This window comes from Callorhinus ursinus, unplaced genomic scaffold (genome assembly GCF_003265705.2).
Source record: "Callorhinus ursinus isolate GAN/ISIS: 27379988/994484 unplaced genomic scaffold, GSC_fseal_2.0 scaffold81, whole genome shotgun sequence".
In the NCBI taxonomy this organism is placed as follows: Eukaryota; Metazoa; Chordata; class Mammalia; order Carnivora; family Otariidae; genus Callorhinus; species Callorhinus ursinus.
Window position 1 is genome coordinate 1,288,691 of NW_027397143.1, and position 20,841 is coordinate 1,309,531.

The following is a 20,841-nucleotide window of genomic DNA, read 5'->3' on the forward strand; positions in this document are numbered from 1 at the left end:
CCATCCATCCATCCATCCACCCATCATCCATCCATCCATCTTCCAGCCACCCATCATCCATCCATCCACCCTCATCCATCCATCCATTATCCATCCACCCATCTTCCATCCACCCATCTTTCACCCACCCATTATCCATCCATCCATCCATCCATCCATCAAGTACCTACTCTGGGCTGTGAACTAGACTTGGCACTGGGGACCCAGAGGGAACCAGTCAGTTGGGAGTCCCAGCCCTGGGGAAGGGGGTCACATCCAAGCCCAGCAGATCAGATTACTGTATGGCCAGTGCAAGGACAGAAGCTACACACAGGAGGAGCCTGATCACTTTGAACAATGAGATACTTACATCTAGTCCTGGCTCCCCAGGTCTTCCCTGAGGAGAGACAAAGAGGACATGTAAGGGGCCAGGGAGGGGGTGTTGGGAGCACTACTGCTGGGATGTTCAGCCTTGTGAGTTGTCCACAAGCCTGATTTCTGGCCCTGGGATGGTGTAGTGCAGGGGGTTGAGTCCCCAAGGCCGAGTGACACCGTAAACGTGCAGCCATACTTGGCAGGCATTAAAGGAAGGTCGTTACCTTCTCTCCTTTGGTTCCTGGCAGCCCGATAAGGCCTGGAGGGCCAGCTGGCCCCTGGGTGGAAAAGGAATGGGTCAATTACAGGAATTAGTTACAGGAATTAGTGCCCCAGAGGGATAAACGAGGCTCATGACACTCACAGGCAGGCCGCTGGGGCCTCTCTCACCCGACACACCCTTCTCTCCCTTTGCTCCGTCCAAGCCCTGGAAGCAAAGAGGAGACATTGGTCAGGGGGAAGGGCTCAGACAGACAGCAGGACAAGAAAGCTTGGGGCCTGAGTGTGAGCTGGGGAGTGCAGGGCAGAGGAACGGACACCAGGCTCTCACGGGCTTGACCCCAGCTTCCTTCCAGTACAAACAGTAACCAAAGCCCACATATGGGCTCCCTCACACCCATTTCACAGATGAGTAAAGACAGGCAGAGGGAGGGGCAGGGACGGGTCCAGCCACCCAGCCAAGAAGCAGCAGGGCTGAGGACCCGTCGGGTTTCTGAGGCCCTGCCTTGGACCTCGTCCCTGACAGCAGCTGCCTCTTCTAAACACGATCTGGGGAGGGCCGTGGGGCCAAACAGAACCAGAAGCAGCACATCTGCTGGGGCCACATGCTCGGCCCTGCTCGGCTGTGGCATTCATGTCTGAGTCCCGCTGGCCTCTGCGCTGCGGAATCAGAGATGTGCTCTCCCCCAGAGTGAGTGGAAGAGAAACCAGACCTGGCAAGCTGTGAAGCCAGCTGGCCTCCCCCACACGGGGCACATGGGCAGGCCACACTCATGGTTTTAATTTAAGAGCAGAGAACATGACATGTAATACACACCAAACCCAAGACTTCACGTCCAGCCTGTGGGCAGTTGAGAGACAGCGGTGTGCATGGGGGGCAGGGGGGGAAGCGTGTAAGGAAGGGGGGCGTGGCACAGGAGGCAGAGGCTGAAGATGAAGGCTCAGAGGGACAGGGTGAAAGAACAGAGTCCCAGTGTGGGGCTAGGGGGCACCAGCTCCGAGGACATCAGGGAGGTTGTGCTCCAGGGGATTCAGAATGTTCAGGCCCTGGGATAATACAGAGCTGGATTGGGGCCAAGTGTGGGGCTCTCACTGCTCATTAGCAAGGCTTTCTGGAACTATCCGGGCTGGGCGTCTGCAGTGAGTAGAAGGGTTTCCAGAACTTACCTTGGGACCCTGGATTCCCTGAAGGCCCTGGAGGAGGAGGAGAGTGGTCACAAAGGCTTATAGGCCACTCACTGGCCCCGCGGCCCTGACCTCTGCAGACTCCCAAGCCCAGACCCAGGCTCTCCCATTATTGCTTGATGTGCCCCCTCCCCACCGGAAACCCTGTCCTCCCCTGGGTCACAGCTCCAGGCCTGGGCTCACCACCCCCTGCACACCTCCGCTACTTCATGCCAGATGTTCTTACCATGGGGCCTGGGGGCCCAGGGGGGCCGGGGGGCCCTGGCGCCACTATGATCTGGGCCTAGGAAGCAGTCAGAGATGGGTTAGTCACTCCCGCCCCAACATACCTCACTTGCTCATGCTTGAACGCACTGGACATCAGATGAGCACTCCTGTGGGGGTGGTGCTGGGCCCTGAGCCACTGGGCTGAGTCTCTCCAGAAGGGCACTGCCTGGTGGGGGGCCCAGGGGCTGGGCTTTGGGGTTCTCAGATGGGCCTCAGTTGGAGGACACAGCCCGAGGTGCCCCCTTCCCCCTCCCTCACTGCCTTGGGTTTGGTCAGGCCAGGTGGCCTTTCTGTCCCAAGATTCGGGGCCCCTGGGCCGGGCATTGAGGGGAGACCCTGGTCCTCAGCAGCCCCCCTTACCAGGCTCTCTCGTAGGCTGTCAGATGCCGACTCTCCCTTCTCGCCCTTGGGACCGTCAGTGCCCTGCAGGACAGCCTGGCCTTCAGCCCTTTCTGCCCATCACCAGACCTACCACCCACCTTCAGCCCTTTCTGCCCATCACCAGACCTACCACCACAGACCTACCAGTACCTCCCCTGCCTTCCCCATGAGGCCACCAGCAGCAGCGATGCGTTGGCATTTGCAGCTTGAAGCAGTTTTCCCTAAATTGGTGACACGCTCTGGGTGCCCAGAAAGTGGGTGTTTGGAGAGCACATTGACAGCGGTATAAATTGTCTCCTGGGCGGCAGGGGGGCACACAGCTCTCTAGCTGAGGGAGCCCCGTGGATGTACATCAGATGCGAAGAGGGGGCACCTGCTGGCCGCTTGAACCCACAGCTCTTTCTGTTCAGCCACAGTGACCATCACAGTGGGTATTTTATCACATGGCCAGCCACCACTCTCAGCCCTGTCGGGCAGGCCCTCGTGACTGGGAGGAGGTTATCATCCCCATTTTAGAGGTGGGGAAACCAAGGCCCAGGGAGGTCAGGAGACTCGTGCAGGCTTCCAGAGCCAGCAGGGGACAGAGCAGGATGAAAACTTGAGCAGTCAGGGTGGGCTCTAACCACCCCTTTGTTCCACCTTTGCGGAGGCCTTGGGAGGTAGGCGGTAGGTCCCTATACGGAGGCTCAGAAGTCCAAGCAGCAAGGGCTGAGTCTGAGCTTTCTTTGCAAGGCTTGGCGCCCCTGGGCCGGGTGGAGTTGGCAGCGCCCCAGCAGTGCCCCCCTCCCCCGCGGCTGCTGTCGTGGGCACACATTGGCCCTGGAACCCCACAGGGGGGCAGAGTAGGGCGGGGCCCATGCAGCCACCTACCGGGAGGCCCGACAGGCCCATCTCGCCCACCTCCCCTTTGGGTCCGGTCGGCCCAGCCTCTCCCGGGTCTCCTTTGGCTCCTTTGGGACCCTGTGAGCCACAAGAACAAGGGGTCGGTGGAACTCAGCAGTTCTCTCTTCCCCCACCCCAGAGGGTCCCCAGAGCTTAGTCCTGGCCAGGCCAGACCCCCATCCCCATGTCTTCATCCTGGATCCCTGCCTCTGGCCCAGGCGGTGAATGCACCGAGGGGCCTGGATGAAGGCAGGGGTGTAGGGCAGGCCAGCAGGTGGGAGGGGTGGGGGGAGTGGGACCGGGCAGCCCCTGCGGGGGCCCTTACAGAGCTTGGGGGGGTCAACCCTGCGCTCGCATCTCAGGAGATGGCAGTGGGAGCCCCCAACCCCCATGTACAACCAACCATCCACCCAGTGCCCCTTCCGGCCACTCATTCCCTCTCTCAGCCAATCACGGAACGTCCAAGATGCGGCCCTAAAGCCACGGCCATGAATGTCCAGTGATGTCCCTGACACTGTGCTGTGTGTGGGGGGGACACACAGGTGTGTACTTACAGCAATACTCATAGGACCCAGAGTAACGGGAACATTAGCTAGCATTTGAAGACTCTTCCCTAGATTGTGCCCCGCGCACTGCTCTAAGTGTTTTCCACACACAATTATGTAAGTCTTACAACTGTGACCATCCTCCCCTCCAGGTGAGGATCTGAGGCTGCCAGGCAATGAGCAGCTTGCCCGAGGCCTAAGGGCAGAACCAGGACAGGTGCCCAGGCAGCGCACTCTGTCCTGTGGCCTCTAACTCTGCACACACACACGCACACACACACGTATGCATGCACACACATACACACACACAGCCCACTACTAGGGACCAGGATCACCAAGCAAACGAAAGGCCCAGAGACCTTCTCTCCGTCGATTCCCGGGGCACCAGGCAACCCCAGCTCACCCTAGAAGGGAACAGAAAGCAAGGGAGGTTACGGTGTCCCGTGGTTCCCAAGAGGGCCTTGTGGCTGGGCTGCCTCCCCTCCCTGATCAGCACGACATCCCTGGGTTGGATCCCTAAAGTGGGTGGGGTCTAGGAAGGTGCCCACTGGGTGCCCAGCACCCTCCTCAGCTCCTCCGGGCAGATGCAGACCAGGGCTATAATTTACAGTCTGGGAGTTTACAGCTTGGGAAACTGAGGCTCAGGGGGGATCCAATGACTCGTTGCAGGCCACACAGCCCAGGGCGATGGCCGGGACCAGATCTTGCGATTTCCACGTCTCCTAAGCCACCTGGGCAGGCGGTAAACGATGTGTACGGGCCATAAGAATGGCTATGTCTGTCATCTATGGGACCTGGGGACGTCCTGAGGGCTTATGCGTGCGACTGGGGCTTCCAGGGAGGAGCTAGGGCCGGGAGCAAGGCATCCAGCTTGGTTAGGAAGGAGCGGGGCCACGTTCTCTGAGCCCCCAGGAGCCGGGCTGGGATGCCAGGAGAGAAGAGGGGTGAGCATGGCAGAGAGCATGGCGCTGGAGTTAAGGGGCTTGGAGGGGACCACACAACAGGCCCGTGAACTCACCTTGGCTCCGGGGATCCCAGGTGGCCCTGGGGGCCCCTGTGGCCCGGGAGGACCCTGTATGTGAAAGTCAAGCTGGTCAGTGTTTACGTGGGTCTTCCCCCGCATTGCTGGCTCACCCCTTCCCCCCAGGGGCCAGGGCTCCGTCGGGCTGGCCTGCAACAGGTCGAGGGCCCTCATAGCCTGCTTCCCACCCAGTCCCCCAACTCTTGTCTTGCAGCTCGGGGGGGGGAGGGGCAGGGAGGTGGCACCAGGGACCGGGTGGGATACCACGGTGTCCACTGCCACAGTGAGTCCAGAATCCCCCTACCTTCAGAGCTAGTATCCCCCAAATATAGATTTCTTCACAACACGCCCCTGCTCAAGATCCTGCGATGGCTCCCTATGGCCTCTTGCAGCAAACACATATCCCCCGTTGGCATTCAAGGCTAGCTAAAAATGTTAACCCTGACGGTGGCCCAGCACTGCTCTCTGTGTCCCTCCTGTGAGCTCTCTGTCCATCGGCTCTGCTGCCCGCTGTCTGCTAGTGCTGGAGAGTCCTGGGTAAGGGATGGCACCTGCAGCGTCTCTAGGTCTGACCCCGCTCCCAGGCTTCCCACAGACCACCTGCCCACCGTGGTTCATCGTCGCCCTCCAGACTCGTGCCCCCTCCTCAAGCCTGCACCCGGCCCAGCCCCTCCTCCCAGCGACCTGTGCCCTCCTTGCTGGCACCTCCATGGAGACATCTCTGGTCTTCCTATCTTCCTCCATCCCCCCACCCAGGCCCAGAGCCCACCCCCACCCCGCCATGGCCTCCTTGCCTCCAGTTGCCCCCACACCCACTTTTATTCACCTTCCATGTCATTCCTCAGCTAGCCTGCCCACAATATGTATGTGTATATATATATTTTAAAGATTTTATTTATTTATCTGACAGTGAGAGAGAGAAAGAGAGAGAGACAGAGTGCGCGCACAAGCAGGGGAGGGGCAGAGGGAAAGGGAGAAGCAGGGAGCCTGACTCAGGGATCGATCCCAGGACCCTGAGATCATGACCTGAGCTGAAGGCAGACGCTTAACCGACAGAGCCACCCAGACACCCCACAATATGTATTGTGAGCCCCACTTCCTGGATCAAGAACCAACGGTGGCAGCCCACTGCCCATCTGCTGGAGGCATCATTCCAGTCTGGCATCCAGAATCTTCCTCCCACCTCCCTGCACTCAGGCTGCTTCTCCAAGCGGGGCCTGGACACACCATGCCTGTGCATGCCCTTGGGCCATGCCATGCCACACCACGCCACACCACACCGTGCAGGCCTGGGGTGGGCCACAGTTACCATCAGCTTGAACTTCCCCGAGGCCTGTGGGAGAGAGCTGGAATGGAGCTCAGGTGGGGTCAGGTGCCAAGAGCCCAGTCTGGTCTCTGATGCCTGCCCCTCGTCCTCCCGAGCTCCCTTCCCTGGGAACCGTGAGTGGCTGGTACCCAACCTCTCTCCCCATGGGGGATGGGTCCCAAGTCTGTCGGCCCCTAGGCAGGGCTCAGCGGCCGTGCATCTCCTGAGGCTCCTTGGGGGCAGATCTGGCCGCTGTCACCCCCCCCCCCATGGCCAACAGCTACTAGAAGACCTAGCCCTCCAGTCTGTGTTCCCCGGGAAGGTGCCAGGAGGTCCTGCGGAGACCGGACATCAGGAAAGACTCTGCCTCCTGCCCGTGAACGGGGAGCTTCCCTTTTTGCTTTGGCCTCTGGGGATCTTGGGGCCACATAAGCCCTATTCACGGCAGCTCTTAGCATCCATGGGGGCGCTCAACATAGCCCTGATTTCCTTATTGGGGGGCACCTGGCGAAGCTGAGGTCTTTGTGCTAAGCTGCCCCCCCCCTTGTGTAAAGAAATGCAGGATTGATATGCAAAGTATGTGGTTGTCTTCTTAGGAAAAGAACCAGGATTTATCCTGGTCCTGCCGGGAAACTACCTTAAGGGCATCCAGGATCCTGCCATCGTAGTCAATCACCACTGTGTCTCCTTGCTCACCCTTGAGGCCCTGGGGACCCTGAAGCAGAGGAAGAGAGGAAGAGGAAGAATTTCAGGGCAGAGCCTGGGCAGCTGCGTCTGTGTCTCAACCAGGGACCCTAGGAAACTGACCCCCACGAAGGAAGGTCCGTGTGCCATGTGCCGGCTCAGCTGTAACCCGATGGGACCCCCGTGAGCTCATCCTCCGGTATCTACGTGGCCACTGGCACCCCAGTCCCCGAGAGAACGTTCCAGGGCTCAGGCAGCAGGCATCCCGGAGGAAAGGGGGTAGGGGGCCCTGGAGCCAACGGAGGGACCTGCCCGTGCCTGGTCTGGCTGCCTTTTGCGTGGGACTTGAAGTCCGCTGAGGTCTTAACCCGGAGTTCTCCGATTTTTAATCTCTTACGATTTTTAAACGTCGGCCAACAAAGGCGCAAAAATCCACACACTCCCCCAAACGCCCAGACACCGTGTAGGCCAAGTGCAATCTTGGCCTCGTGCCTCTGACTTCCAAGCTCTGGTCGAGGGTGTGCGCGCCACGCACTCGCAACGAGCACAAGTCCACCCGGGCCCGCACGCTCGGTCCGCGAACGCACGTGTCCCCGCCCACACGTGCTCGGCTGCCGGCTCCGCCCACCTGTCCCCGCCCACACGTGCTCGGCTGCCGGCCCCGCCCACCTGTCCCCGCCCACACGTGCTCGGCTGCCGGCCCCGCCCTTCTTCTCCGAGCCCCAGGGTGCGGGGCCCACCGTGAGGGGCGGGCAGCGCTCTGGTCAGGCCTGGGGCCAGAGACCCGGGCCGGGGCCTCACCTGCCAGAAGCCTCCTCGGTCATGGTCACACAGAATGCCACAGCCAGTACCTCATCCAGCCCCGGCCACCTGCGTGGCCTTTTTTCGGAGGAGAAAAGCAGCCTCCGGGAGCATGAGGGCACCCAGCAGAGAAAAGAGGATCCCGGATGTTGACTTAAAAAGGTGGGTTGATAGCGGCTGGTCACAAAAGGTCACAAAAGATCGGAGACCAGCCGGGAGGCTGTGCGTCTGGAGACAGGAGCGAACCTCAGGGTGGGGCAAGGCCCCCCGCAGGGGGAGGGTTTTCCCCCCCCAGGTGGCGCATTGGAGGTCTGTGCTTGAATATGAGAAGACAAGACTCGGGGAGGGCTAACACTCACCTGGGGAGGCCTCGCCTTCGCACATGTGTATTTGAATGTTTTACGAAAAGCAGGTATTGTGAGATTAAAAAAAAAAATTTTTTTTTTTTTAAATCGCTAATGAATGATTATTAAAAAAACGACTCCCATTTCCCGGGGCTCGACTGCTCCTCTGGGACCTCCCCGGGGGATGGGGCCTTCTGAAGAACCCGGCCCGTGGGTCCCCTCGGTGTGGCCAGAGGGGAGACTCGCTTACCCGCAGTCCGGAGACTCCATCGGCGCCTCGCGGGCCAGGCTCTCCCTGTGGAGACGTGAGGTTGCAGCCACGTGCGCATGGCCGCCCCACGCCCCTCCAGTCGCCAGGTCACCAAAAAGCGCAGGGCCCACGTGCTGGAGCCCCAAGGGACCAATGTACGCGGCCGGCACCCCAGGAAGAGGGCTCCTGGAAGGAGGGCCTGTGGGCGCCTCCCTGGCCCCACGGTGTGTAGAGATGGGCCACCGAGGGAGACCCTGGCTCCCCTGGCTCCAAGGTGATTTAGCCACATGGCTGAGCTTGGTGGAGGCTTGTCACTCACCCAAACCCGTGGCCATACCCCCTGGCCAGCTCTGACTGCCTGTGGAACGAGACCCCCAGGCCCATGCCCTCCCGGGACTTTCACCCCAGGATGGGGGCACTGGTCTGAGCCGCGCACTGTAAGGCACCTTTGGCCCTGGGGCGCCGTCCACACCATTTTCTCCTCGAGGCCCCGCGTTCCCGGGCTCACCCTGTAACAGAGACATTCACGGCTGAGTGAGGGCCAGGGGCAGGCTGGGGGCCGCCTGGGCCTGCTGGCTTTGAGAGCTTCCTGGGGAACACGGCGGAGCCCCCCTGGGGTTGAGAGGAGGTGGGCCTCAGGACTCCCCCCAGCCCTGGGGACTCCGGAGCACGCCACCCTCTCTGGTCTGGGTCTTGGTGCTTAGTTAGGGCCTCTCAGGGGCTCTGGAGATATTTTGGAGGCAGGATGGTGGTCTCCACGGCCTGGGGGAGCAAGGATGATACCCTGGTCCTAGCTGGGAGACAGGATAGAGTGGGGGCCCCCTGAGATGGGAACTAGGAGGGCCTGAGGGTGTGCAGGGAGGCAAATGGCTGGATGGGATGCCCCGCCCGGTGTCAAGTGGGGCCCGGGGCCTCCCCCAGTCTCTCTCTGGCCTGCCCTGGGCGTCAGCACGTGCCCCCCTCCCCCATTGTGAAAGGGTCAGCCGGGGGCCGCACCAGACCGATGGGAACCGAGGGAGGTGTGAGGCAGGGGGCCCTGTGGGGGAGGCACAGGTACCTACCTTGGGGCCTGGGGGTCCAGGGAGCCCTGGCTGGCTTGGTGTCCCGTCATCCCCCTGAGGAGAGAGCAGTTGAGGTGCAGCCCTCAGGCCTGGGCAGACCCACTTTGGCTGTCTCCCCCCCCCACCGCCCCACCAGCCCTCTGCTGGTACCAGCCCTGGTCACACGGGGTGGGGACAGGGGTGGGGCAGGTCCCCTGGGGCCAGCCCAGAGCACGCGTCAGCAGGGGTGCACCGAAGGAAGGGGTGGGCAGGTGCAGGGGAGGGCATTCGTTCCTTTCAGTCAACACATAGCTTGTGAGCACCGTGAGCACTGTCTGTGGGCCAGGCGGGTGGGGTCCCTGCTCAGTGGGGGAGACAGGGGCTTGAGGGCAAAGGAATGTCCAGATAAACACCTAGAGCCAGGTCAGGAGGTAGAAGCAGTGCTGGGAAGAGTGTAAGAGGGTGGCAGGATGGAGGGACTCAGAGGGATGGTCACCTGGGAGAGGGGACAGCTTTTTGGAGACCTGGCAAGGGATGGGGTGGGGGAAGATCACCCCAGGTCAGTGGTTCCCAAATTTGAGTGCATGCCACCATCACCCCAGGGGGGCTGCTGAACAGACCATGGCTACAAGTTCTGGTCACCAGGGGGACGCCTGGGTGGCTCAGTCAGTTAAGCGTCTGCCTTGGGCTCAGGTCATGATCCCGGGGTCCTGAGATCAAGTCCCGCATCGGGCTCCCTGCTCCGCTGGGAGCCTACTTCTCCCTATTCCTCTGCCCCTCCCCACTGCTCGTGCTCTGTGTGTGTGTGTGTCAAATAGATAAAAAAAAAAAAATCTTTTAAAAAATAAACAACAAAAAAATAAAAGTTGGGTCACCAATTCTGATGGGCGCGGGGTGTGTCCATACCCCCAAGCGATTCCCTACCACCAGCCAGGCATCCTACAATTCAACCCAATTCTGATACCTGTCTACCTGGAGAGAACGTCGGATCCCACGGGTTAAGGGCCCAGTCCTACAAGACTGCCCCAGCCCCCCAGCCCACTCCAGGCACCAGGAGTAAGCCGGCTCTCACTTGTGTTACAGATCGACCCACCACAGACTGAAGATTCCCACCACCTCGTCCTTGGGTTCCATTAACTTGCTAGAGCGGCTCACAGAACTCAGGGAAACACTCTCCTTATTAGATTCCCAGTTTATTATAAAGGACAGAACTCAAGAACAGCCAGATGGAAGAGATGCAGCGGGCAAGGTATGGGAAAGGGGGTAGGAGAGTCCGTGACCTCTCCAGGCGTGCTGCTCTCCCCAAATCACCCTGTGTTCACCCACCCAGATGCTCTCACAACCCCATCCTTTTGGGTTTTTATGGAGGCTTCATTCCATAGGTGTGAGTGATGAAATCACTGGCCACTGGTGAGATTGGTTCACCCTCCAGCCCCTCCCTGGCAGGCTGGTGACCAGGACTGAAAGTTCCAACCCCCCAATCATGTGGTTGTTTCTCCAGGCAACGAGCCCAAAGTCGCCTCATTAACATAACAATAGACACCTTCAAATCAGGTTCATCACTCAGGACATTCCAAGGGTTTTAGGAGCTGTTCCAAAAACCAGAGGACTGAGACCAAATATGGATTTATTATAAATTACAACATCCCAGGGGCCCACCCCTAGTGTCTCTGACTAGGTGGCTCTGAGGTCGGCCCCCAAACGTGCCCGTCTAAAGCCCCCAGCGATGCTGATACTAGCTGGTCCCAGGAACATACTCTGAGAACCACTGTCCAGAGCCCTGAAGTGGGAATAAATTTGCTGTGTTTGTGGAAAGGAAAGAATGGACGAATAAGTAGTGAATGAATGAAATCGGGCTTCAGAGACGGACGGAGCAGTCATCCACAGTGAGGGCTTGGGTCTGGTGAGGACTTCCCTGTGGCTGGCCCCCGGCCCTGGCCCATGGGGAGCTCCTGCCCATCTCCCCAGCCACTTCCCACACCCCCACCAAGAAGCCCCTCCTGGGGGCCCCCCCTCACCTTCTTTCCAGGAATGCCGGGCTCACCCTGAGGAGGGAGGCAGGGGGGGTTCAAGAGAGAGATCAGAGCCTGGCCCAGACACCAGGCCACCCGCTGTGGTAGAAGTGGCCTCGATGACCGGGTACAGCCCAGAGACCCCGGCCCCCCAGAGAGGTGCACATGGATGGTGGGTGGGGCTGACAGTCCTGGACTCCACCCCTGACCGTGCCCCCCCCCACGCTGAATGACCCTGGGCAAGTCACTGCTCTTGCAAATGGGGATGTGACGTCCCAGCCTCCAGGGGGTGTTTCTGAGATGAGGGAGAAAGCAAGGAAAGCCCTTCTCCTTTGGGGCAGACCCCAGCTCCACCCCCCCACCCCAGCAGGCAGAGAAGAAAAGGAAGAGCTGACCTGTGGGGTGGGGGAGGTGAGGGGAGCCCATCCCTCCCAGGCCTGGGGCAGGGGACAGGGAGTGAGGAGCACTCACCTTGGGCCCTGGGGGTCCCTTCAGGCCCTGGACCAAGAGAAGAGAAAGTATTAAATGGGGTACTGGAGGCTGCTTCTGGGCCGCCACCTCCTCTTCATTGTACAAAGGGTGACACCAGGTGCCAGAGGCCAGGCCTCCCCAGATGCCCTGGATACTGACCATCTCGCCGTCCCGTCCAGTCTCTCCTTTGGGACCCTGAGGAGGCAGAAGAGGAGAGCCTCTTGAGGGGACGCAGGGCTCCCCGGTTAACAGAGCCCACTCGCCGCGCCAGGCCCTGGGTTGGGGGGTTGCAAGCAGTCTCTCGTGTCATGAGTTCTTGTTCCCACTTTGCAGATGAGAATGTTGAGGCTCAAGGAGTTAGGTGCCCAATGTGAATAGGAATGGATGGGCCATCTGAGTAGCTGGCTGCCCTGAGAGGCAGTTTGGTGGCAGTCTGGTGGCAGAGCTGGCTCTGCATGGGATGGGAAGGACAGCCCTGAGTCCCTGCGGTAGGGGAAGGGGTAGTACCACGGAGTCTGGTCTCTAGGCTCTGGATAGAACTATAGGAGGACAACTGAGCCTAACTAGTTAGTACTGGAGGGAGGGAGGGAAGGAGGGGGGAGAGAGAGCCAGAGCTGGGGGGGGCGTAAAATCTGGGGGGGAAGCGCCCCCATATGGGTTTCAGGGTCAGGGTTAGGACTGCGACTGAAATTGCAACCAAGGTCAGGTTTAGGGTCTCTGGTTGTATTTGGGGTTAGGGTGGAGGGTAAGCGTTGGGTTTGGAGTCAGGTCAGAGTGCAGGGGTCAGAGGTAGAGTCTGGATAATAGCCAGAAATGAGGGTGTGGACCAGGATTTGGGAATGAGTTTGGGGGTCAAGGTCTTATTTATTTATTTATTTATTTTTATTTTTTTTTAAAGATTTTATTTATTTATTTGAGAGAGACAATGAGATAGAGCATGAGAGGGGGGAGGTTCAGAGGGAGAAGCAGACTCCCCGCCGAGCAGGGAGCCCGATGCGGGACTCGATCCCGGGACTCCAGGATCATGACCCGAGCCGAAGGCAGTCGCCCAACCAACTGAGCCGCCCAGGCGCCCGAGGTCAAGGTCTTAAACGGCATGAGGTATAAGGCTGGCGTGTGGCAGGCGTCTGGGTTGGGGCTGGGGTTGGGGTGCGGCATGGGTCTGGGTCTGGACTGGGGACAGGGGTATTCCACCTCTGTGCCCTCTCTTACCGCCGGGCCTTCTGCTCCCCTGGGGCCATCTTTCCCTGTGTCTCCAGGAGGGCCCCGGGCCCCAGGGGGTCCAGGGGGCCCCGGAGGCCCAGCAGCTCCATCTCGTCCTTGGTCTCCCTGGAAGAGATGGGGCCTGGCTTACCGTGAGGGCGAGGGAAGGGGCTCTGGTCTCCAGAGAGGAGCCTCCGCAGACGGACGGCCCGATGCCTTCCCTTCCCCAGCCCTTGGTGGGCTCAGAGCAGAGTGTTTGGTTCCTGGGCTTCTCGCTGCTTCTTGGCGGCCGCAGGAAGGGACAGGTCCCTGTACTTTGGCATAAAAGGCTAACAGGACCTTCTACACTCCAAGGGATGTGCCATCTTCTCAGCCCTTCGTGCCCGGAGCCCAGCTCTGGTGTTTCGTTGAGAGATGAGACATGTTGGGTGCGGGAGCGAAGCATGTGGGCCCCACCAGCCCCCTTCTTCCTGGAAAGGGGGCGGCACACGTCCTGAAGGACCCTCCTCGTTGGTCAGCTCCTACTTTATTTGGTGCTGGAGGTGCGCTTCTGGGCACTTACCCAGAGAGATGAAAACTCACGCGAATGCTCACAGCCACTCTTAGGTGTAACGGCCCCAAACTAGAAGCAACCCAAATTGTCCTTCCGTGGGTGGATGGTTAAGGGACGGGGCTACAGCCCTGTCACGGAGCACTGCTTGGCAATAAATGGAAAGGAACAAGGAGGCACAGCCACATTGCAATGGCATGGATGCATCTCGAGGGAATGTTGCTGAGTGAGAAAAGCCGATCTTACAAGGTGACCATACCCTATGGCTGACCATACCACGCGGCTGACACGGAAAGATCACAGAGATGGAGCATGGGTCAGTGGCTGCCCGGGGCGGGCGTAGGGATGGGGCGACTGTAGCAGCGCGAGGGATCTGCGTGCGGTGGTCACTGGAATCTCCTGAGCGTGATCACGTCGCCCAGACTTAAGCACACCCAGACGGGCAAAATGGCTGAGCTCCAAATGAGGCAGGTGGATTGTGCCAATTTCCTGGTGGTGAGATTACTCCGGGGAAGGCAGGATGTCACCATCCGGGGAACGTGGAGGGCAGGTGCACGGGGTATCATTTCTTACAACTAATTGTGAACCTACAGTTATCTCAAGATAAAAAGTTGAAAAAAAAAAAGAGAGAGAGAGAGCAACGAAGGGCCACAAAGTCTCAGTCATGCAGCATCCTGTCCCCGACTCAAGGACCCGGTGTTAGTACGGGGTCAGACCTCAGGCAGCCGGAGCCCTCACCTCCTGGCCCCAGCTGCGAGGACGGGGGTGGGGGGGCCACGGTGCCACCGGTGCTTTCTGCAGCCCCCGTGGTTCCCGCCCAGCACTGCCGCTGGGCATAGTCATGGGGCTCGGCTGGCTCACCACGACAGCAGTCCCCAAACTTCCCGTGGCCAGGAAAGGAGGAAGCCTCTTGTGGAGGTAGCCCCCGCTGTGTGCCCAGCACTGACCTCCCCGGAAGCTGGCTCGCCCAACCCTTGTGACCACCCGGCCAAGGCCCTGCTATGGACCCATTTTACAGATGGAGTGGTCGGGACCAGAGAGGGTAACTGTCGCCCCAGGGTTACAGAGCTAAGAAAGGCAGCACCTCTTCTGGCCAGTGAGGCAAGCGATGCCTTTTGGACGCATTTTTTATCCCTGGATCCCATGATGTGAAGGTTCGCCTTTCTGGCCAACTGGACTTTCAGACACGGTTCATTTGTTTCCCCCAATTAAAGAATTAACTGAGGCTCTCAGTGTCCACCACTCAGGGTCCCAATGCAGAGGCCATGCCTCCAGTCTGAAGTAAAGAAAACCGACAGTTTGGTTAGCTCGCCCAGGCGCGGGTGGGGATGGTGGTGGGTAATTCCTGTTCCATTTGATGCTGTGTCAGGAAGACTTGGAAGATACCCCATCCCCCGCTGTTCCCTCCACAGCCCAGGGGCCCCACGAGGGGCACCACTGGCCGGACTCTACTTAATGAGGAGGAAAATGGGTTTCGACACTTGAGCAGGCCCCAGCAGAGGTTTGTTGGCTCTGGCCTTGAGTGACCCGGGACACGAGGCTGGCCCTGTCTGCACGCTGGGATCGGCTGGCTGAGGTCTAACCCTGGAAATGCAGGGGTGAGTCAAGGGAGCACGCAAACCAGCAGGCCCGGACACGCCACGGGGCCAGGCTACCTTGAAGACGCGGCGACTGTACCCGTGATGGTCTCTACTTATAAAGCCTGGATTGAGCCGTGGGAAAACCATCTGGCCAGCAAACAGGTTGTGTGGTCAGGAAGGCAGAAAGGGCCAGCAACCGGGAGAGGCAGACGACGTTCTCCAAAGGTGGCCACTATGCTCGTTCCCATCCCACAGGCCCCTTGCAATGGGGTCCCACCCACCAGGCCCCATCGAGAGCTGGAGGCCTGTTCCTCTCTCCCCACCTTGACTTTGGACGGGCCCCGTGAACGGACAGGATGCCGCAGAAGTAAGGCCTGGCAGGCTCTTAACTGGCCGGGCAGGTACGCTTCCAGCCTCCTGGAATGCTAGTCTTGGGATGCCCCTCTGCGAGGCCCAGCGCCACGCGGGGAGAAGCCCAGATGCACAGAGATACCCCCGAGCCGAGCTCCCAGCCAACAGCCGCACCGACCGAGGCCGAGGGAGGGTGCCATTGTCTTGGGCTGCAGGCCCAGCAGCCTCTGCCTTCGATGAGCGAGATCCCCCCACCAGCCCACGGGGTCGTGAGGGACAGTGACATGTTGCTGATTTAAGCCCCGGAACTCCCAAGGACGGAGGTTGTTTCGGAGGTGGCTGGAAACGTGGGACAATGAGAGCACACCCATGAAGGGTGGAGGGAGGGCTTTGGAAAGGATCTCTCGTGACTCCCGGGCTGGGGGAGTTCTAGTCTGTTGAGGCGTGGGCACCCCCTTTTCAGAAGATCAGCATGGCCAGCCCGGGGCTCTCAGCTCCTGCTCGTGACCATCTGTGATGTGGGCCCTGCCGGCCTGGTGCACAGAGCAGGCTCGGAGCTGTGAGGCTGCAGAGCTGGGACTGGGACCGTGCCCATACCTGGTCCTGCAGCTGCTTTCCCTTCCCATCCCCCATCCACAGTGCCCACCTCTCACCCCTGCTCCATCCCCTGCCTCTAGGGCTTACAGATGCTGGCTGGGGGGGACTCGCTCACCCGCTACAGTTTCCACGCCATAACCTTCTTGAAAACCCCTGGGAGCACACCCCTCTAGTGCAGTCAGGCCTCCACCCCAGTGGTGTTAGGAATTGTGCTGGCACGCCTTTGGGCCCCCTTACGTGACCCTCTCTCTGCCCAGATCTGCTTTGTGGGGCTCTGCACTCTGCTTCGTTGAAGAGGCCCCAGGTTTGGCATGAGGCCCTTCTGGGTCCCTTGGGCCCTGCGGGCACTGAGGGCCAGGGGATCTACTGTCCCCATGCTGGGTGCTGGCTGCCCACCTTTATGACTGCAATGAACCTTTGCCACAGCAGCTTGGGTCAGGGGCTGTCAATCCCACCCACCACAGTTGGAGAAACTGAGTCACAGAGGGGAAACTGAGTTGCTCAAAGTTACCTGGCTGGTAAGTGGCTGAGCTCAGCTGCTGACCCATAACCTTCCCTCCTTCTGGGGTCCCAGCCACCCTCAGGAAGGTTAGTCTCGGGTCTGGGGCCAGCGCCAGCCCCGCTGTCTCCCCCGCCCCCCATCCATGGTGACAAGTAGGACTGGGAGGAAGCCCTGGGACTTCCAGCCCGTGGCCACTTAAGTGAAACCACACAGAAGGACAGATGGTGGGCAGTGGGCAGTGGGCAGAGACTGTGGGCCCGTGCGGTAAGGTGTAGGGACCCGGAAGAAACGCTAGATACGCCTTACTATATGATAACACAAACTGTGTGGGGCGGGTGAGGGGGTCTTGCGTCAGCTCTTACCCGAGGGCCAAGGTCTCCGGGTGCACCCTGAGGACAAGAAGCAGGAAGACAGATCAATGCTACTATTATTACTTTATCATACGTATTGAGCATTTACTCTGTGCCCCGTGCTTTGCACACGTGTGAGCTGCACACGTGTTATACGTGGGGTAGTCTCACCCAAGTCTAACAAACATAACACGTGGGCTCTGTTTTTAATCTCCATTTCCAATGAGGAAACCAAGGCACAGAGAGGCTAAGTAACCAGCCCAAGGTCACACAGCCAGCACACGCAGGGCTTGGAACCAGGTGCCGTGTTGTCTGGGGCCAGCCTCTAGACACAGCGGAGCAGAGACGAGCTGCTCGCACCGTGTCCTCTTGGAATCCTGGAACCTCGACACCGTGAGGGCTGGAAATTACTTGATTGTTTAAGTCACCAACTTTTGGGGCAGGATGTTACCAAGTGACGGATGCCAAGATGCCAAATTCTCTCTGGGTTCAAAGCCTCTGCTTTGTTCAGCCGGAGCCAATGAGAAGGAAGTCTCTGTGAGGTTGCTTTAACTGACAGATGGAGAAACTGAGGCCCACGGAGCCGGCCAACCCATCGAAAGCCATGCAGTTGGTGGTGGAGCCCTAACGCAAACCTGGATGCTCTGAGCCCCGGATCCTGTACCCGGCCGGCACAGCTCTGAGGGTGGATGGGGACCCTGGCCGCCCTTACTTACCTCAGTGGGCACATCAGAGCGGGGGCTGGGGTGGACGTGGCCGGCGTTCGCCTAGCCCTTCCCTAGAAGCGTCCTGCCACACCTGCATCCGCTCTGGTCCCTCCCTAGCTCTGATCCCACAGTGGGACACATGGGTGGCCCCTCTCTCCCCCTCCCTTCCGCGGCACTTGGAGGTCCCAGCCCTCCAGGGGTCTGCCGTGACATTTCATGCCGAATGCCAGGGAAGCCTTTCTCACAAGGGGCTGTAAAGATCACAGGGGCAGCTCTCAGCCATCTGTTTGCCTGGGGTGGGGGGCATGCACTCCTTACAAAGAATACCATCTACAGTGACTGTTCAACTCCCCCACCCACCCGGCCAGGTTACCTGCGTTGGAAACTCCTTATTCTGGGAAGACTGTGCTTTGAGTTTTGTCTTTCTCCGGTGGAGGGTGGGACTCCAATGTCACCCCCTGGGCACTTGAAATTGTTAAACATAAGCCACGTAACCATTAGGAGGGAGGCCCTCTTAGCCGCACTTTCCAGATGGGGAAACTGAGGCTCCAGGAGGGGTGTGATGTGCCCGGGGTCACACTCCAGAGCTGGGGTTTGGGGGCAGGTTTCTGGCATCCTTCATCATATCCCCAACGAGACAGCTGCCAGCCTCACTTACCTTTTCCCCTTTCGGGCCTGGAAGTCCCTGTAGAAAAAAGGTGCAGAAAGACAGGCATGAGCGAGGAGGACTGGGCTGGCTCCCCTGCTGGCTTCCCTAAGGAGGTGGGGGCAGAAGGGCCTGTGAAGCTGAGCAGAGCTGTGGGTAGCTGGGTGGGGAAACATGTAAGTCTGTCTGCTTTTAATGAGGGTTGCCCTTGCCGGCCCCAAGGAAGCTCCACACACCAGTCCTCTGCGTGAGGGAGGCAGGGGACTTGAGGGTTGCCAGGACTTCTCAGCTGGGGTTAGGGGTGCATGTGCTGTCACTCCCCCCAGAGAGCAGAGCCCTCCCAGCTCAGCCCCTGCTGTGCCTGGCGGCCGCTGCCCCCTAACTGTCCATTATCCCTTCAGTCCATAATGGTTTTGCTGGTTCATTCACTTAACAACTTGTCTATCTAGGAGGTCAGTTCACTCCTCCATCCTCTAATACGGTACACATCATCTGGCAACACCGCAACACTTATTTCATTCCTTCCTCACTTCCTTGTCTGCTCAACCATCATGCATCCGACTGTTGGTACAATTATTGATTTATTACCTCATTTGACTATCTTTCTGTCCAGACATCCTTCCTTCCTTCCCACCCACCTATCCATCTGTTCATCAGCCCATTCATCTATCTATCCATCTGTCTATCCTTCCATCTAACCATTCATCAATCCATTTGCCCATCCATTCATCCATCCATCCATCCATCCATCCATCCATCCACCGTACCTTCCTTCCTTCCATCCATTCATGCATCCATGCATGCATCCATCCATACTTCCATCTATCCATTTATACATCCTACCTTCCATCCACTCACCCATCCATCTGTTCATCAACCCGTTCATCTATCCATCCATCCAACCATTCATTATCCAACTATTCATTATCCATCCATCCACCCACCCACCTACCTATACATCCAAATCCAACTATGTATGTAATTATGCCGTCTCCCTGAGCAGCTTATTCATTGTGCTGAAGATGCCTGTGGACCGCAGGCTCCTGCCCCAGATGTTGAGAACTCATCAGCCCGATGCCTACCACTGAAGTCTTGAGACTGTGTGGGGAGATGCTCTGTGCCTAGGGCTGGCTAGGAGGGGCTTGTTTGTTTTGAAGGCTGACTAGATGTCAGGGATGGTGCTATCCACACTTCTCCACATCCCCAGCGTGCTGGGCTGGGTAACGTGAGGAGGGTTAACAGACCCATTTGACAGAGCCTCAGGCTTGGGACGTGAAGGGGCCTCCCTAAGGCTGAATAGTCAGCAGGTAGTGAAACTGGATTTGAACTTCAGTCTGATGCCCAAATGACTTCTCTCCATGCTGAGCCAGGTTTCCAGTGGCCCCTTCCCTCTGGCACCCCACCATCACTTCCAGCCCCACAAATGGCCCAGTCCCAGGACCACTTAGAATTGCCCTGTCATCACTTACGGGCTTGCCATCCAGACCCAGTGGCCCCTGGAAATGAGAGAGACAGATAGCACAGGTTACACACCAGAAAGGCATTTCCTGTGTGTTTTATGACCCAGAGGCACTACTGAGTATCAGAGACCAAAACCTGGCATGAGCCCACGGTCTGAGTACATTTCACACGGACCTGGAGTGGAGGCATCCGGATCTTGCTGCCCAGAATCCCCTCCTCTGACAAGACAGCCCCTCTCCTTCTCCAGGACCACCCCCATCTGCACATATGGGGCTTAGGCATGTGGTCACATTCCCTCAACCAGAGTGAGTGGTTCAGGGCTGAGCATCATGTCTGGGACTTTGAATGGCGGCCCCTTTAGGAGAAAGAGGACTCTTTTCTCCTGATGGGGCTAAGGTGGAGCTCCTGCGGGTAGCAGGTGGCTTGAGGAAGAGCCAACAGAGAGGAAGTCAGAGTTGAGAGACAGAGAAAAACAGGGCAAGGGGTCTGAAGCTGAAATCACCCACCCTTGCACACTTCCATTTGTCCACGGTTTTTCTTTAAGCCAGTTCGAATTGAGTTCTGTACGTGTAAGTTGGCAGGGACTGAATGCGTCCTCCCCCCAAATGCATGTGTTGAAACCTAACCCCCAGTGTGATGGCGTTAGGAAGGGGGGCTTTTGGGAAGCGATTAGGTCATGAGGGTGGAGCCTCATGAATGGGGTGTCAGCCTATTTAGAAGAGAGGCTCCAGAGAGCTGCCTGCCTTTGTGTCCACCACAGGACACAGGAGATGGGCGCCTGCAGCCTGGAAGAGGGCCTCCACCAGAACCCGACCACGCCGGCACCCTGACCTCAGACCTCCAGCTTCCAGGACTGCCAGAAGTCGATTTCTGTTGTTTCTAAGCCACCCGGTCTGTGGTGCTTTGTTGGGGCAGCCCAAACAGGCTAAGACAGGACTGGAAGAGTCCTGAAGGCTCTCTGAGTTCCCAGCACTGCCGAAGTCAAGGTCAAGAGAAGCCAAATCTCCCAAGGCTGGGCCATCTCAGAGGCTCTGGGGGCTCCGTGGTGTCAGGGACTGCTGCCAAGCAGCCCCCACCGGCGCCCTCCGCCTGTCCAGCCTCTGCCCAGTCAGAGAGCCCCGCTGAGCTCCAC

General features: G+C 58.9%; 1 protein-coding gene across 3 annotated transcripts in view; it reads right to left on the bottom strand.

Moving 5' to 3' along the window:
* COL23A1 (collagen type XXIII alpha 1 chain) overlaps nucleotides 1–20,841 on the bottom strand; it is a 308,128-nt gene that overhangs the window by 9,533 nt on the left and 277,754 nt on the right. The window contains exons 1-21 of one of the 3 annotated variants that reach the window (XM_073887589.1): nucleotides 19,718–19,865; nucleotides 18,261–18,287; nucleotides 16,908–16,934; nucleotides 12,975–13,091; nucleotides 11,922–11,957; nucleotides 11,763–11,789; nucleotides 11,298–11,324; nucleotides 9,301–9,354; nucleotides 8,686–8,748; nucleotides 8,240–8,284; nucleotides 6,798–6,875; nucleotides 6,164–6,187; nucleotides 4,852–4,905; nucleotides 4,193–4,237; nucleotides 3,277–3,366; nucleotides 2,386–2,448; nucleotides 1,985–2,041; nucleotides 1,741–1,767; nucleotides 719–781; nucleotides 579–632; nucleotides 350–376 (exon numbers count right to left, since the gene is read on the bottom strand). In XM_073887589.1, coding sequence (XP_073743690.1) covers nucleotides 350–376; nucleotides 579–632; nucleotides 719–781; nucleotides 1,741–1,767; nucleotides 1,985–2,041; nucleotides 2,386–2,448; nucleotides 3,277–3,366; nucleotides 4,193–4,237; nucleotides 4,852–4,905; nucleotides 6,164–6,187; nucleotides 6,798–6,875; nucleotides 8,240–8,284; nucleotides 8,686–8,748; nucleotides 9,301–9,354; nucleotides 11,298–11,324; nucleotides 11,763–11,789; nucleotides 11,922–11,957; nucleotides 12,975–13,091; nucleotides 16,908–16,934; nucleotides 18,261–18,287; nucleotides 19,718–19,792 — 1,080 coding nt within the window. In that variant the 5' untranslated portion in view covers nucleotides 19,793–19,865. Of the gene's footprint in view, nucleotides 1–349; nucleotides 377–578; nucleotides 633–718; nucleotides 782–1,740; nucleotides 1,768–1,984; nucleotides 2,042–2,385; nucleotides 2,449–3,276; nucleotides 3,367–4,192; nucleotides 4,238–4,851; nucleotides 4,906–6,163; nucleotides 6,188–6,797; nucleotides 6,876–8,239; nucleotides 8,285–8,685; nucleotides 8,749–9,300; nucleotides 9,355–11,297; nucleotides 11,325–11,762; nucleotides 11,790–11,921; nucleotides 11,958–12,974; nucleotides 13,092–16,907; nucleotides 16,935–18,260; nucleotides 18,288–19,717; nucleotides 19,866–20,841 lie in introns of those variants that run through there. The other 2 variants (XM_025862720.2, XM_073887590.1) reach the window with 2 other exon arrangements.